General features: G+C 44.0%; 2 protein-coding genes and 2 pseudogenes across 4 annotated transcripts; 2 read left to right on the top strand and 2 right to left on the bottom strand.

Moving 5' to 3' along the window:
- LOC120654287 overlaps positions 1 to 3,133 on the top strand; it is a 13,323-nt pseudogene extending 10,190 nt beyond the window's left edge.
- Positions 3,134 to 3,834: 701 nt separating this feature from the next.
- LOC120654500 lies at positions 3,835 to 7,287 on the bottom strand. Its single transcript, XM_039932047.1, has 3 exons — positions 7,025 to 7,287; positions 4,425 to 4,627; positions 3,835 to 4,324 (listed from the first exon to the last, which is right to left on the bottom strand). Exons 1-3 carry the CDS (start codon positions 7,127 to 7,129, stop codon positions 4,060 to 4,062), a joined length of 573 nt encoding a protein of 190 aa, XP_039787981.1. The 5' UTR covers positions 7,130 to 7,287; the 3' UTR covers positions 3,835 to 4,059.
- Positions 7,288 to 9,059: 1,772 nt separating this feature from the next.
- On the top strand, positions 9,060 to 12,176 carry LOC120654498 (annotated as a pseudogene). The gene is made up of 5 exons (XR_005667080.1): positions 9,060 to 10,717; positions 10,810 to 10,960; positions 11,069 to 11,216; positions 11,297 to 11,542; positions 11,793 to 12,176. The product of XR_005667080.1 is annotated as an uncharacterized LOC120654498 (transcript).
- Positions 12,177 to 12,463: 287 nt separating this feature from the next.
- LOC120654499 (peroxisome biogenesis protein 16-like) lies at positions 12,464 to 16,321 on the bottom strand. Of its 2 annotated transcripts, XM_039932046.1 has the most exons (8): positions 16,018 to 16,321; positions 15,503 to 15,560; positions 14,027 to 14,240; positions 13,631 to 13,956; positions 13,247 to 13,512; positions 13,085 to 13,152; positions 12,942 to 13,003; positions 12,464 to 12,857 (listed from the first exon to the last, which is right to left on the bottom strand). In XM_039932046.1, the coding sequence occupies exons 1-8, from the start codon at positions 16,084 to 16,086 to the stop codon at positions 12,796 to 12,798; spliced, it is 1,125 nt and encodes a 374-aa protein (XP_039787980.1). In that variant the 5' UTR covers positions 16,087 to 16,321; the 3' UTR covers positions 12,464 to 12,795. The 2 variants fall into 2 exon arrangements, with proteins under 2 accessions (XP_039787980.1, XP_039787979.1); XM_039932045.1 differs by having other exon boundaries at positions 12,464 to 13,003; positions 16,018 to 16,304.
- Positions 16,322 to 16,921: the final 600 nt, after the last annotated feature.

Here is a 16,921-nt window from a genome sequence, read left to right as displayed (position 1 = left end):
GTTCACATCTATAAGCTCGACTTGTCGCAAAAAGTTTTCGACAAGTTCAAGAGTTGACTACGACGAGACTTTCTCGCCCGTGGCGATGCTTAAATCTGTTCGGATTATTCTAGCTATTGCTGCATATTTCGATTATGAAATATGGCAGATGGATGTCAAAACAGCTTTTTCTTAATGAAATCTGATCGAGGACGTGTATATATGATGCAGCCCGAGTTTTTGTTGATCCGACCAATGCTGGAAAGATATGCAAGCTTCAAAAATCAATTTATGGATTAAAGCAAGCACTCGGAGTTGGAATATTCGTTTTGATGAAGTAGTCAAAGGGTTTGGCTTCATTAAAAATGAAGAAGAAGCTTGTGTTCATTCGAGAGTTCATCGATCGGGGTGAGATCAAGATATGCAAAATACACACGGACCTGAACATTTAAGATCCGTTGACAAAACCCCTTCCACAGCCCAAGCATGAGAGGCACACAAGAGTAATGAGTATTAGATACATTCTAGATTGACTCTAGTGCAAGTGGGAGACTGTTGGAAATATGCCCTAGAGGCAATCATATTTTTTTGTATTCATGGTTAATAAAGTGTACCTTGAATATTCATGGATGGCTACTTGTATTGATTAATGCTTATGTGAAGTATTTGTGAAACTCTATACTTGTATGAATATTTTAAAATGTTCCTAGTCAGAGTTCATTTGAGGACACATGAATATTAGACTAGCACATGTATTAGTTGATTGAGTACGTTTCACAAGTCATGGACATGGGGATGTCAAACTAATAATGTGGGCTCATGTGAGACATGAGACTGAACCGACCCAACACGAGATGATGACTTCTCATTACACAATATGTACGCTGTGTCCTAAGACCTGAGATCGTCGTATGTACTCAAGATGTAAACCGACTTACTTAGGAGCCATCAAACGCTGCACCGTAACAGGATAGTCATAAAGGTGGCTTTCGGGTCTGTCAACAAGCATGCCGTGAGATATAGTCGGTCAAGATGGGATTTGCCCCTCTCTACAAGAGAGAGATATCTCTGGGCCCCTCGAGTGATTCGGATCAGGAAATGCATGGCCATACTGGGGTTAAGAGTTAACCAAGTATTCCGAATCACAGGATCGAGAAAGAGTGATCGGCTTTAAGCTAGACCAAATATCGTGAGAAACATCCGGGAGTCTGGCACTGAATTTTACTCCAGAGTCGGTATACATCATATATTGCCAGTGTTAGCTAAGCTGAAACTGAAAAGCCTTAAAAAGTTAAAATCTATCACCAGTCTCTAGAGTGACTACAAATACCAGTACTGGTTTGTACCCAGTCATGATTAGCTCTCAGTGGTAAATATGAGTTGTGTCCTCTTAAATCCAGTGTGCTACTGCATTTCAAACCTTTTGGAATTATAATGATGCACGAGAGATGTGATTGGGACCCTGATAGACTTTCACCTTGGCACCTGAACCCCAATGCTATACATTCTCCATTCTACTGCACCTTTATTTCCTGTTTCCCCCCTTTTTTTTCTTCTGAAGGATCTGCATTTGTTGTTTTTGTAGCTGTGGAACTCAGATCATGGGCATGTCATTGAAGCCTGTAAGGATAGCTTGAAGAAGTTGAAGTTAGATTACCTTGATCTGTATCTTGTTCACTTCCCAGTGGCTTCTAGGCACACTGGTACTCCTTTTACCCTTATCTAAATGATATGGAGCAGGTACATTTTCTCATTGGCTGACTCGGTCCTTTTTCGTTTTGCTTTCTACAGAAATTGGCACATTTGCTAGTTATTGGTGAAGATGGTGTGCTAGACATTGATACCACTGTCTCACTGGAGGCAACATGGCATGCAATGGAAGATCTTGTTAATATGGGACTGGTTCGCAGCATTGGAATCAGGTAAGAAGTGGACCAGTGTTACTATTTTCCCCTGTTTCTATGATTTGTTGACTGGAAGTTTGGAGATTTTTGAGCTTTATATGTTTAGCTGTCTTGTATCATGTGATTGATTAATGTTAGAAATTGGTCGATGGCTCAGTATAGTCTTATTATTATCTTTTGGTGATAGCCAGGGTTTTCTTTACTTATAGAGTTATATTGGAAATTATTTGACCTAGTACTTTCATTAATACAAGTCACCGATCCTGAAGATTCAGGTTCAGAACAACCAGAAGAGCTGTGTTACATCCTGCACCTTCTCAATCTGTTACTTCCACGTACGTTTGTCATGGTACAGGAAGTCAGCTTCACAAATCTAATAATTACAGCTATTTTTGCAGCAACTATGGCGTCTTCCTCACCAGAGACTGCTTGGCCTATGCCAAGATAAAGCCTGCTGTTAACCAAATTGAGATGCACCCCTACTTCCAGCGTGATTCTCTTGTCAAATTCTGCCAGAAGCACGGCATCTGTGTCACCGCCCACACCCCCTTGGGTGGCTCTACTGCCAACACCAAGCTGTTCAGTTCACTCTCATGCCTCGACGACCCTGTCATCAAGGTGGCTGTTATCCCAAATCTTCACTACTAAATTGCGCTGTCGCCTTCTTTTTTCATTTTTTATGCTATGTTAGAGGAACATTCGATTTGAGTACCTTGCATCGTGCAAACCTGCCTTTGTGATGATCAACTTGCTCGCTGCAAATCCATGGCCGGAGTTGGCCGAGAAGTACGGCAAGACACCTGCACAGCTGGTCCTCCGGTGGGGCCTCCAGAAGAACGCGGTGGTGATCCCCAAGACCTCCAAGGTGGAGAGGCTGCAGGAGAACCTGGAGGTCTTTGACTTCGACATCTCAGACGAGGACATGGAGGAGATCAAGGCCATCGACAAGAACTGCCGCAGCAACCAGCCTGCCAAGTTCTGGGGCATCGACGTCTACTCTTAGCTTTTCTTGCTTGCAATCTCAGCTGCCGTGTGTAACTTCCTGAAAACTTGCTCCATCCACCATCCACTGGTTGGAACAAAATCAATAATGTGTTTTATTCCTGCATGGGAGCTCGATGCTATTCGCCGCCAACCTATTCCCATCGATCGTTGAAAGTGATCATAACATCTGACGGGGATTGTTGTATTGTATCTCATGTTGTTATGAATTTGAAAAGCATCTAGTAGCTGATTAACACTCTTTTCAATTCATTGGTATCTCTGGTTTATCTTTGGGAACCAAGTTTTTTTTTTTGAACCTGGAAAACACAGCGAGGGAGGTCCCCACTGTGAAAATTTTATTTAGAGGGTCCGATCAAAGAAAAGAAATACTTACAGGGTAAGAGCAACAAAACAATAGACAACTACCGAGTAACTACTTGGAGGGAAAGGGGAGAGAGGGAGCTATACAAGAGAGGCTGGAAGTGTTAGCTGAGCAATCTATCATTTACAAGGTATTGACCCAAGTCAGAAAAGAATCTTTTGAAGTTTCTTTCATCCTTAGTGCTTAGTTGCAACATTCCTCCTTAAAATTGTATTGGGAGCCAAGTTAATAGTAGTTCACGTTCCATTTGCGCTTATGTCGCTTGTAGGAAAAATGTTGTATATGTCTGTATATGCCAAATTGGGAGATGTGTAACAGAAATCCATATTAACCTCCTCAATGCACCTTATATATATATAAGCAATGCGAACAGGTATTTACACGGGCTCGACTACCTTGTTAACACACCCTAAGCACATGAACAACCTAAATTTTCTCCCTCTCGCTCCTGTGCTTTTCGGGTCCGTGACCCATACTCCCAACAATACCCATCACCCAAAATGTTCAAATGACAAGGTCATTTTGTTTGTTGCAGACATTTTGCTTACATGGGTTGGACTGGTCCATAGTCCATACATCCGCATCGAAAATCCCACACAATCAACGGTTTGATATTTGTTATGTTCTAGCAGACAAGATAGCATCGCAAGAGTACTTTGGTTTTGCAAGGATCAAACAATACACATATATAGTAACCAACATTTACGCAAAACTAAGTCATATCCTAAAATCACTCACTGCAGTGTTACAGAAAATACCACAAATAGAAATAGTCTCTTTTTCTATCAGGCGAGAATTCTATTAGGTTGCTCATGCATAGCCAGTCATGCCAACGCTCGGGGTTGTCTTACTGATCTTTTTGGCAGCTTGGCTGGTGGCCTTTGCATAGTACATGTAGAAGTACACGTCCAGAATCATGGTGAAGACCACAAAGACTGCTCCGGCAATGAACACTCCTTTGCGCAGAGATTGACAGGTCCAGTTACCAGCATATACCATATCCCTATACTTGGTGTGGTATGCATTCTTTGTTGCTCCAGCAATTAGGCACGCCTCTGCAATTGCAAATGTGACCCTGCAAATATGCCATGAAAATTTATATGGTTGGCCACAAAACTTGGCAAGTATAAAAGTTTTCTTTCTTGGGATCACATGTAAGAGAGCTCAGAAATAACCATGATGATGCGAAGTATATAATGGACCAGGCTCTGCTTCCACCTGGCGCAAGTGGTGCACCGAAGCACATGCACTTCGTAAGACCCATAAGCAGTGAGTGGCCTGAGAGAAGAAACAGGAAAGCACCAACACCATAGCCAGTAGCAATATCGGAGTCATAAACACAAAATGTAGTATTGGAGCTGTCCGTGACTATTGAACCCTGTTATAAAAAAGTAAAAGGTAACAACAATTCAAGATCAGAAGAGACTCTCATGCAGCTTTGTAAAATATGTTCTAGCAAACTAAGATACTGTTTGGTAGCTTTCAACTCCACGATTTTCAGCTATTGAGTTGCATGCTCCAACCAATTCAACCCAAAAGGTTAAGCTGATAGGGAGAGGTGGGCAATTCACTTATACTCCAACACTCCCCCTCACGTGCAGGCTCCCTCAGGCCGCATACGTGGAGATTGGAGTGGGCTGCAATTATTTTATTTAATTGCGCCCGCCAGGATTCGAACTCGAGACCTCTGGCCCTGATACCATATTGAGTTGCATGCTCCAACCAATTCAACCCAAAAGCTTAAGCTGATAGGGAGAGGTGGGCAATTCACTTATACTCCAACATCAGCCTACTCCAAAACTCCATGGTGGAGCAGCTCCACCAATCTCTAGAGCACACCTTTACCTGCCCACTAAATCCACCAAAATGAACTGGGGAGGCCTCCAGCTCTGTGGAGTTGGTTGATCTAGAGCTTGGTGGAGTTCGGGTATTTGGGAGGAAGTCCAATCCATGGAGCTAAAAATGTGGAGAAGAGCAATCCCAAACAGGCCCTAATTCTTATGTACCATAGTCAACAGCACATGCTGAATGGTTTTTGACATATAAAAATAAAGATTAAATTGCTTTATTTACTATGAGCCAGATGGGCATGCCGAACGTTGGGCCAAGTACAGCATTAACTGAGCTTATTGACTGTTACCCATAAGATCTAATATTTGGTTCGTTAAAAGGTTGTTAGACAGCCAATATATTGCTTCATTAATAATCAACAAAGAATAAGCCTTCCCCAAGAGAATGACTCAATCCACTCTGTTTGAACATAGAAAGAATCACTCAACTATTTTCCTAAACGTAGCATGATAAAAAAGATTGGTACAAACACAATGTCTCAGATAAAAGTAAGGGTTACAAACAAATAATCCAGCAAGACATATTACTACACATGATAACACAATGACGATAGCACAACAGAGTATGAATGAATTAAAAGGAAAATTTCAGATATTCTATACCATTACCAAACCAGTCTATGTTCTTCCTAAAACATGATGAACAGCAAACAAGTGATGCCAACTAGACTTAAGACTCAGCAATAATATTTGAGTGGTTAGTCCAACTTTTGTCTTGGATGTGCTGGGACTGTGCAGACTGCGCTTTTTATAATTTGCTTATTCCATTACCCAAGAAAAAGGACGGTCGTGAAACCCTTGTTTAAACCAAATAGCTCAAAATATTCGCAAAACCGAATATCATACGGTCTGGAACATTGTATCTGGCCTCATGGTGTTGATTCCAATAACTAACCATAAGTACTCTATCTTAAATCATACAGCTTAGTGAAAGAAACTAAATTGGATGCTTGTCGGTTCTTGTAGTATGCAAGCTGTGGAGGTTGTGCTTGATCAAAAAGATGTTAACTAGCAGAGTGTTAAGGGGGCATAAATATTCCCAGCTTGTTTTCCAAAGCTCAAATACCTATAGTGAAATCACAAATCTGTCTTTCCCTATTCAAGTCTAAATCCAACCTTTTCAATATCAACCTCGAAATTGGCCCCATTGGAGCAAAGAAGAAATATCAGGCCCAGGAGCCAGCTGTGGCAATGGCATGAGCCAGATTGGTTGTTCAAGATTGTTAAGCAGCTTGATCTATGTTGCTTCTTTAAGAATGAACAAATAATAAGCCTTGCCCAAGAGATTGACTGGCTCCACTCTGTTCCAACATAGGAAGAATATATGCTCAAAGACTATTTGCATTCAACATAACATGAGCACAGCGATTTTTACCAACACGATGTTTAAAATATCATCTTGATAAAAGTAAGGGTTTCGAATGCAAAATTCAGTAACACATATCTGCACATGACAACGCAGTAGCATAACCAAGTACAAATGGACTGCCGTGCGGAGTGACTTTTTTTCTAAAAAAAGTAAAAAGATTAAGTAAAAATAATGTCTTAAGGTACTCTACCACCACCAATTCCGCACTGTCCACCCTAGATCGTGGATAACCAACAAGTGCTACAGACAAGATACACAAAACGTAGCAACGGCAGTCGAGTAATTAGTCCTACTGTTACGATTGGATCTGTTAGGGCTGGGATAGCAGGATAGGCGCTTGCTGATTTCGTTATTAAATATATTTTTTTTGAAAAAAAGCTAGTCGCAAAACCCTTTGTGCTAAACCAAATAGCAGGAATCTTCAATACAAGCGTGAAAATCCAACCCCAGATCTCCGCGCGCCCTAGCGGCGCACGGTGCTTGCAGGATGCTTGCTGGTTATGGATGCGGGAGGCAAAGGGGAAAAGGAAGCAACTTGCGGGAGTGTGTTCAGTACCGTGCTGCGGCGGCGCTCGGCGGCGATGGCGAAGCCGAAGGCGGCCAGGCAGAGGGCGATCACCAGGATGTGCACCAGTATGGAGCTCCTCCCCACATCCCCCATAGCTGACACTCTTCCTCGGCTCCCTCTCTTCTCCTGGGCTAGGGTGGTGGCGCTTGCTCTCGTCTCGGCCGTTTGGGACGGGGAAAGAAAGGGATAGCTCCGCCCTCAACTCACTCACACACTCCAGGAGCAGATTGCCGAGCAGGCTTGATGAGTGCGCAGTGGGCCCACATGGCTCCTTTGTTTGGAAGAAAAAGTTTGTGATGCGCAGGAATTCGTGGGGCGGGAATAGAGTAGGGAATAAAGAAGACAGACAGAGGTCAGACGCGTCTAATAGCACCTCTAAAAGATTCTTTATACCTTCCTTAATTTAGAGTATAGAAATAGTGATTTTGGTGAAAAATTACTCTCCAACAGTCTCTTCAATTGAATATCCAAATTTAAATATTCTCTATTCTAAATTTCATGCTAGCCAAAAATAAAGAGTAAAGATGATTTTATAGACTATACACAAAATATAAAAAGGTTGCTAGAACATACAAAGATATGAAAAACGATTTTTGCTCAAATAACTCTCCAATGATAATTTAGTCCATGTTTAGTTCCTGAAAAATTTTGAATTTGGATACTGTAGTACTTTCGTTGTTATTTGACAATTAATGTCCAATCATGAACTAATTATGCTTAAAAGATTCATCTCGTCATTTACAATTAAACTGTGTAATTAATTATTTTTTAAACTGAATTTAATGCTTCATGCATATGTTTGAAGATTCGATGTAACGGATACTGTAGAAAAATTTTTGGGAACTAAACAGGGTCTAGAGACTAGATTTTATAAAAGCTCTTGGAGGCTGTCTATACTCTATATTCGTGGGGCAGAGGCGCAGGCGGAAAGCGTGACAGAGGCGTGGCGTGGAGGCGGAGGCGAAAGTGGGGCACGGCGGCGCGAAGGTGCGACAGCAGCGTTGTGGCGTGGCGCGGTGCCGAGGCAGAGGCGCGACGCGCAGGCGCCGGTGGAGGCACAGCTAGGGGTGGTAAAGGGCCCAACATTTTGAACTAGAAAATCTAAGGATCGGACTCTAAAAAGGCCGGGCTCTAAACATATGTATTTTTGAACTAAAAATTTTAAGGGTTTTATTGGGCTGTGAAGAGGCCATTAGGGCCATGGCCCATTACCACCCCTAGGCACAGCACGGTGCGGAGACGCAGCGCGGAGCAGCTTCCAGCAGCGGCAACAGACGCGAGGTGAGCCAGCGCAGAACATTGCGGTTTCCTGCTATTCCATTGAGGCCCTGTTTAGTTGAGTTTACATGTAAACGCAAAAAAATTTTGCGTGGTAATTTTGCCAATTTGAAATACTAAATGAAGTCTATTTATAAAACTTTTTGCACAAATGGGTTGTAAATCGCGAGACGAATCTAATGATGCTAATTAATCCATGATTAATCAATAATTAGCGGATGGTTACTGTATCATCACTGTTGCAAATTATGGATTAAATAGGCTCATTAGATTCGTCTCGCGATTTACAGCCCATCCATGCAAAAAGTTTTGTAAATAGACTTCATTTAGTACTTCAAATTAGTAAGATTCCTTTGCACTATTTTGTATTTATGGCTTTTTGTGTTTACGGGGTGGGAAGGGCCTGAAACAGAGGAAACGAGAGCCTTCTCTATTTTACCGTGGCCCGGTGGTGGCACTTTTACGCTACCAGCATACTGGAGGGAGCGGACAGTCTAAAGCATCTTGATAGAACAGTAAAAATCCAACTGCATGAGCAAAGATTCTTTCATTGGAATTTGAAACATGCTGAGCTTTGTTCGAAATTCTAGCATAATTTCAATGTCTCAGTCAAACATGTCAAAATTCATTCGAATTCCATGGTGATTTGACGGGAGTATGATCTCAGCGTGCCTTTTGCTTTTCCGCTTTCCCTGAGTCTAGTCTTTAGAAATCTCAACTGCTTCCCTTCCTCCCCGACCGGACCCACTTGCCAGTTGCCATGGCGCCACCGCCGCCCCGACCGGGACCGGCCGCCTCCGCCTTCGCGTCCCCCCCTCGCCGACCGCCTCGGAGTCCGCCACCTTCGCGCCGCCCCCCTCCGCCCCCGCCGCCCCGCCCTCCCGGGCCGCCATACTCTCCGCGTGGTCGCGCCTCCGCGACCCCTCCTCCTCTCCCCCCCGCCGACGCCCTCGCCGCACTCGAGACCCCTCCCACCCTCCCAACCGCCGCGCGCTCCGACCCCTCACTCCGCGCACGTCGCGCATCCTCCTCCCTCTCCTCCCGCTCCACCCGCGCCTCGTCGCCCCGCTGCTCGCCGCGTCCCCGCACCTCCTCCCCGCCTCCCTCCCCGGACTCCCTCCCGATATCCCCTCGTCTCCTCCTCCTCGGCGCTCGCGCCTTCGCTAAGAGTGCCAAGGATCCCCCAAGCAATGAGACCTTGGGGAGCTCCCCCGCAAAGAATCTCGGCAGTGGTGAGTCTGACAGTGGCCACGATGGTGATGATCCTGTTGGGGCTGTGGGTCGCATGCTTGAGGGTGTGGAACTAGGGGGCCAGAGCATCGGTGATCTTGATCACCTTGCACTTGCCGGGATTGGTTACACGCTGGCGTCTGCTGATGAGGTGCAATTCAGAAGGATTCTTGTGTCCTTGCTTAGGATTTGTGGGAGGATTGGGAACCTGGCTGTCGGTGTTCGGGTGCTCAAGCTGGTAGAGTGGCTGGTAATGGGGTTTGTTGAGTGGAGGAGGATGCGGAAGGTTCAGGTGCTATTTGAGATGATTTCGCCAGAGAAGTGCAAGGGCGAGGGTTATGTGCTGTTTCCAGTGGTCATGGTGGCATGCGGTGGATTGCGAGCACTGAGGGTTGCTTCGGCGAGGTACCGGCTGGACTTTGATCCACGGTTGAAAGAGGCGCCTGAGCGGACAATTCGGTTTGCAGCTGAGAGGGTTGTTTTGGAAGAGAGGCCTGCTGATGATCAGCATATCCTTGTTCAGTGTGTCGCATTGGGCTTAACACAGTGTGGGCAGGTCATGTTCCATGAACCGGTTTTACAGTGTGTCTGTATGGGATTACTGAAGGAGCTACTCCCTCTGCCGGATATGCTCAGGTTGTCAGTTGAAAGTGCTGAAGGGAACGCAGCTGAGGTTGTCAAGGCTAAGGTCAACCAACACCTGGATAGTATCCTTTTCAAAGAGGCTGGTCCGGTTACTGGGATTCTTTGCAATCAGTACTCATATGCCAGTGACAAGGCTAAAAAGTTTGTTGAAAGTTGTGTGTGGGAGTATGCACAGGAGATTTATTGTCATCTTCGTGCAGCAGTGCTGCTGCACTGGGGAAAGCATGATGAATTGATTACTGCGATTGACAAGATTGCTGAGGCCTCATTTCTTATGGTTGTAGTCTTTGCAGCTAAGGTCACTAAACATAGGCTAAGTGCTAAGTCCTCAGAGGGGTTCCAACCCGAGGTTGCTGCTAAAATCTTGGTGGCATTCTCATGTGTGGAGCATCTGAGGCGCCTGGCGTCTTCCTGAGTACACAGAGGCCAGTCCGGCGTGCTGTACTCGTCTCAGTCAAGAAAATGCAGCAGCAATTACTTTGTTTATTGAGTCTATGCCTTCATATGCTGAATTGATAAATCAACCAGGTTATTTCAATGGCACCTATCTTTCGGTTATGTTTTGATTGCTAGGATGTGCTTGTGATTGTTAATTTTAATTTGTGTTTGGTTTGTTGTAGATTTACCAAGCTTGGCTGGAACAAGATATATTTGGCACAGAGATGAGGTTCAGACGTCACGCTTACTGTTTTACCTGCGGGTTGTGCCAACTTGTATTGGCCTCATACCAGCTCATATGTTTCGGGATAAAGTGGCTTCAATCATGTTCTTGTATCCTTTGTATATTCTGTTGTATTGTTTTGTCTTCTTTTTTGTTATTTTGTTACATTTTTTTCAAGATTTCCGGCATTGAAAATTGTGCTCCTTAGCACAAACAAGATACCTACAGCATTCAAATGAGAAAGTTACAAGTGCTTCACATTCTGTGATGGTATCTTTCCTGTCATCTGGCAATGACGCTGATCAGGATGACCGAACAGCTTTGAAAGAGCAACTTATCTTTTACTACATCAAAAGATCTTTGGAGGTAGTTCACTCAGCATCTTTTTCTCTATTTGTTTTATCACTGGAAGATGACTTGTTTTTTCTGATGTTTTTCCTTGATAGGATTATCCTGGGGTAACCCCATTCGATGGATTAGCATCAGGAGTCGCAGCAATTGTTCGGCATATTCCTGCAGGGAGCCCTGCCATTCTTTTTTGTATCCATAGCCTTGTTGTCAAGGCTAAGGATCTTTGTGATAGTGCAAAGGTTCAGGGCAAATCCTTATGGAGATCATGGGAAGAAAGCACCGAACCTTGTAAGAAAACATTGGATCTGTTGCTGAGATTAATCTTCCTTGTGGATATTCAGGTTAGATTATATGGCCATTTCTTCCCCCCTCATGTTTTGTAGAGCAATAGATTTCTCATGTATCGCATTCAGGTATTGGTTTCTCAGTCTGCAGAATTTTAGTAGAAATACAAGCAAACTGACTATTTCTCATGTGCTGGCTGAATGTTTATGAAGATGGAGGCTATCTTGTCTTTGTTTCCTGGTGATGCTCAGCAAACCAAAGATGTTCTATGTTTTATAGTAACTCAGATTTTCCTTATCTTTGCAGTCATTCCCTTACCTGCTGAAGGAGCTGGCAGAATTAGTGACTCTGCTACCGAAGGAAGGGCAGGATGTGCTCCTCGATGACATGCACGCCCATGTCGCAGAGTCTGATGATGTCACTCGGAAGCCAGTACTTGTGTCGTGGCTGCAGTCCCTCTCCTACATCAGCTCGCAGTCCAGTCATAGCGAGTCTCTTAGCAAGGCCACAAATGCTTCATCTGTAGCAAGCGATGAGCTGACCCTGAACAGAACTATGGCACGCCTGTGATATCATCTGTCATGCTTGTAAAATCAGTGCATCATGTGGTATATTGGATGCGTGTTGTGCGTACAAAATTCAGCAAATTATATACATGTTGCAAGGATTACATAAGTTTTTCAAATTTCAGATGCCTCTGGGAAAAGAACATGCAAGGTTTCTCAAGGAGGCTTTGTGTTTCTGGGCTCTGGGTTCGGATAACAATTTTACAAACTCCATGTCGCAATGATAATTCAAACAGACCTCAGTTCTACCTGTTAAATGCCATCTGGATCAGCTCTTGATCTAGCTGGTACCATTTAAACCATGAGCGATATGGATAAAAGTTTCAAGATAAGGTCCTCATCCGATCCAAGCACAAATCACTTACTGTTAACGTCATCCAACGCAAATTTCGCAATAAAAGAAGAAACAAATAAATATAATCAAACATTCTTTTCCACTTTCCATTAGCTCATGCATGATGCGTTCCAGATATAGTGCCGGTTCTTAGCATTACATCCGCATTAGAATTATATACTTGGATTCTTAGTTCTCATCTGCCAATATGGATGAAAGTGGCCGCAGCTTAGCAGCCTCATATATGTCATAACTCATAAGGACAACAATGCCACACCTGCCGAGGAAATGGGAATGCAGGTCTGGGCACACGTTTTAGGCCAGTAAAACATAACCCATCCACCAACTCACACGAAGCAAGAAGGTCCTCCAAATCAGGAACCAAGCTCAGACATCTATCCTGCCATCTCTATGAACCTGACGTGTATGTATATCTTGTCTGAACCCCTTCCAGTAGCTCTACAAGTTTACCTGCGATGTATCAAGCAAGAAAAGCTTGTTGTAGCATGTTTTTACGGAATACAAATACATCAAAGGCATGAAAGACATACATACCTGTAAGGAAACCAATCAATGGCACCGGATTCAGCACCTGTTCAGCCTTCTGGAGATGACGCCTGTCAGGACACAATGTAGACATGAGCATAAATGGTTCAAATCAGTCAAGCAATGAGCATCTAGGGCCGGGTGTTCATTACTTGGTATAACTGGCAAAGAAAGGATCTCTCATCACATAAAGGGCCCACATCATCTTTCTCCTCCTCAACTGATGGAATCAAACCAAAGAATATCTAGTTCAGCAACAGTAAGCATATGGTAAAAAAACACAGAAGTAGTTAAGAGAGCTCAAATCAACTTGCCTCATCCCTCTCAGCTGAGGAGAGCTGATGCACTTTCCCTCCCCTATGATTTAGATCAGTCGCATGTGAATGGAAGCCAAGACTTGTCAGTTCCACAGCTAGCGACACTAACCAGGGGGTCCATGATCTGATTCCAAACTTTCTGATTAGAAGTACATAAACAAGTGGCCTGAATATGTGAACAACCTCCCCTAAAACAAATAAGCGCCCAGTACCCCCTTTAGCAGACCAAATACTTGCCAAAGTTGGCTTCTCGACAACTGAGACTGCACAGAACAGAAGATTTAACTCGCTATAAGAAAAAATTGTAGTCCCAGAAGTATCCAATGGAAATACCAAGATAATTAAATAGATGGATGCTTGATTTAGTTTAAAATATATTACCAGTTGGCTCGGGCGCAGGTTGGAGCCTCCTCATCCACATAGGATCAGACATCATCTTTGCATTCTCACCAAACTTGTTCAAAGCAGCTACTGCTCTTCTCTCGAGACTCTTAGATACAAATTCATTTTTTCCATCCAGACCGTTGGTCACAGCTTTGTGACCATTTTGGGAATGCCCATTCATCGGATAGATGACTGGAACTCCATTACCATTTACTCCATAATTATCTTCAAGAACGGTCACCTCTTCTTCATTTGCCACCTCCCCTCCTTGTAAGAGCATCTTGTATCCACTCTCCCGAAAAGCGGCTAACCTGACACCTGCTCTGAAATATTCCAAGATTGTTATCGTTGGTCTGAATACACAACCAACAAAACAACAACTAACTGTCTTACTTCACTGCTTCTGTAACAGCAAGGAAGCTCCACTTGCGATCATCACCAACAAAGTGCTGGGCAGCAACCTCAACAACTGCCTCCACATCCTTTAGTACAGAGACAACAAGACCCCATGGGATAGATTGCTCCTTTGAGGCAAATGCGTGGTTTTCGGTGGGCGCATCAATTATGTGCTGGTTGACAGAACTCACAATACCCAATAGCGAATATACTGTTCAGACAATGAAGCACACATTAATATGAAGAAATCAAAGCATGTACCACTCAAAACAGACTTCTATCAAATAGAAGAGAAAAACATGTCCTGAAAACATTGTCATGCCAGTATGCATATGTTTACAAACTGAACAAGTGTTGAATTATTTCGTACAGGATTGAGTTTCCTAGGCAAGATTATAGTAACATTCGAGAGCTAAGCTCTGTGATGTCTTATCTCGGATTAGTAACAAAAATAGTTGGGCAAACAGTCTGCAATCCTATAATTTAGTTATAGCAGAGAATTTGATTCCCCAAGACATACAATTCCCTGAAGTAAAACATGTTCAATACAGAATATTATATGCAAACCCTAATACATCTTCAGACAGGCAAATGAGTAAACTTTCTATGGTCTCTTACATTGGATAGTTCAAAATGAGCATATGACATTAGTACCTCTTTTTATCTAACAATGGAAGATTCAAGGGTAAAAATGTTAACACGGATTCTGAAGTAAGCTTAATCACTCTAGTGCTAAGGCCACCAAAGGCAGCTCCATATGAATTCCATAAAAATAAAGGGACTGATAGTAATGAATAACTTTTTTGTTATTTATGAAATAACTCAAACAGCGTCCACAGTGGACTTCTGGTACCTAGATGATTTTATTAGCATTTTCAAACAGGAAAAGATAGATTGCACTTTGTTGGTCTTGTAAGAAACAGATTATTTTGCCAGAATAATATTGATCGCATCTTGACCTGAAGCACAATATATCATGTATTCCTCGGTGCATGCAGACATGAGATCTCAGAAACCCAGGTGAGCATTTACGGCAGCACCCAAACAGGAAACACAGTTGCCAAATTTTGTGTCAACATATGTTATCTATATTATGTCACTTATTAGTAATGCTGAAAAATTAAGGGCCTTGGACACATGAATCACATGCAACATGCCGTAACGGGCACAGGGCAGGACACACCAACTTCACCCACCCAGAATTTGACATTTGGGCATCCATGTATCTTGAACGTACAACCTATACCTCTTCTATCATAACCATTCCATCGTTCTACCTCTAAAAAAGTTCACAGTATATTTGTGACGAGCAAGTTGCAGCTCCTAGTTTCCATTTCATTAACAGTTCACACAGATTGGCCTTTGCAATTGTAAGAAATTGGCATTGATTCAGACTTTGAGCTGGGCAGACAACAAAAACCACAAAGCGGAACTAAACGTTACTCCAATTGAAGGAAGGATCATTGACAGCACCTGCTTCTGGCGCGATCTCTGAGTTGGCAAAGCGCTCAGGTAGTATCCAAGTGAGCCCCTGAAAAGAGTTCGAGCAGCATAAGCAAAAGTGGTAACTCGTAACCCTTCAAATTAAGACGCCAAGGTAGGAAATCCTGACAAAAGTCTTGCGATCCCAACTATCCCGTGACCACAGAGCATAGCCAAGACAAAATTCGCGAACACAACGTGGTATTATTACTCTCTTCTGTAGTTCTGTGGCTAAGAAGGGGGGGGGGGGGGGGGGGGGGGGGGCATGAAGCTCAGAGGGACCAGCCGAAGCACACGATCCCAGCCGAGTAGCCCCCCAGCAACCACGAGACCGCGCGATTCAGCCAACCCCAAGCGAGATGCGCACCCCTAGTACGAAGAGCAGCACCCGAATCGACGGGACACACGCGGATTAAGCTCACGGGACCCGCGGAGGAGCGCGGCGAGGTTTCTCGGCGCCCAACCCCAACGAGAGCGAAACGGGCAGCGGGGATCGGGCGGCTTACGTTGGCGAGGGACTCGAGGGAGCGGACGAGGTCCCGGTTCCTGCGCACCCAGAGCTTGTACGCCTCCATGGCGGGCAGCGACGCGCCGCCGATATAGCCGCCGCCGCCGCCGATTCGTCGCGCAGAAGGTGGATGGAAGACCGGCAGCAAGCGGAGGGCGAGGTGGAGGCTTGCGATCGGACGCGGCGGCGGCGGGGCGAGGCGGGCGGGGAGGAGGTGGGGCGGCGTCAACTGCTGCTTTGCTACCGCTACCGCGGTCGGTCGGGATGGGGAGGATTGGTCCTCCGGCAGGAGCCGGCCTGGTGATGGTGATCCCGGCGTCAGCCAAGCACTCGCTTAGCCTGACTCGTGGGGCCGCCTCCTTGCCGGATTGGATTTTCGAGACCGTTTTCTCTTGATTCCGATTCTTCTTTTAGGACGCAACACAAATGAAAGGTTTCATTTTGTTGTTTCCAAGAGTGCCACATCACTAACATACAAATGAAATTTGGATAAAACTCACTCAATAATTCATTATTTCATATTTGTTATTTCATAGGCTCCATTCTATTTAATTCTATGACTCATCAAGAGTCGATAATTGTGCATACATAGTTTCATCTAGATGAAACTCATTTCATCTCTCTTTTTATTAAACTAGTGCCGCATTATCTAAGGCCATGTTTAGTTCCCAAAATTTTTTGCGCAGTATCTGTCACATCAAATCTTCGGACACATGCATGGAGCATTAAATGCAGTTGAAAAAAATAACTAATTATACAGTCTAAATGATTAGCACGAGCTGAATCTTTTAAGTCTAATTAGTCCATAATTGAATATTATTTGTCAAGTAACAATGAAATGTGTTACAGTACTAAAACCTAAATTTTTTCACCAACTAAACACACCCTAATGTCTAATGTGG

This window comes from Panicum virgatum, chromosome 1N, assembly GCF_016808335.1.
Source record: "Panicum virgatum strain AP13 chromosome 1N, P.virgatum_v5, whole genome shotgun sequence".
Classification (NCBI taxonomy): domain Eukaryota; kingdom Viridiplantae; phylum Streptophyta; class Magnoliopsida; order Poales; family Poaceae; genus Panicum; species Panicum virgatum.
Note: the sequence above shows the minus strand (reverse complement) of the source record. Positions and strands in the feature narration are given on the sequence as shown.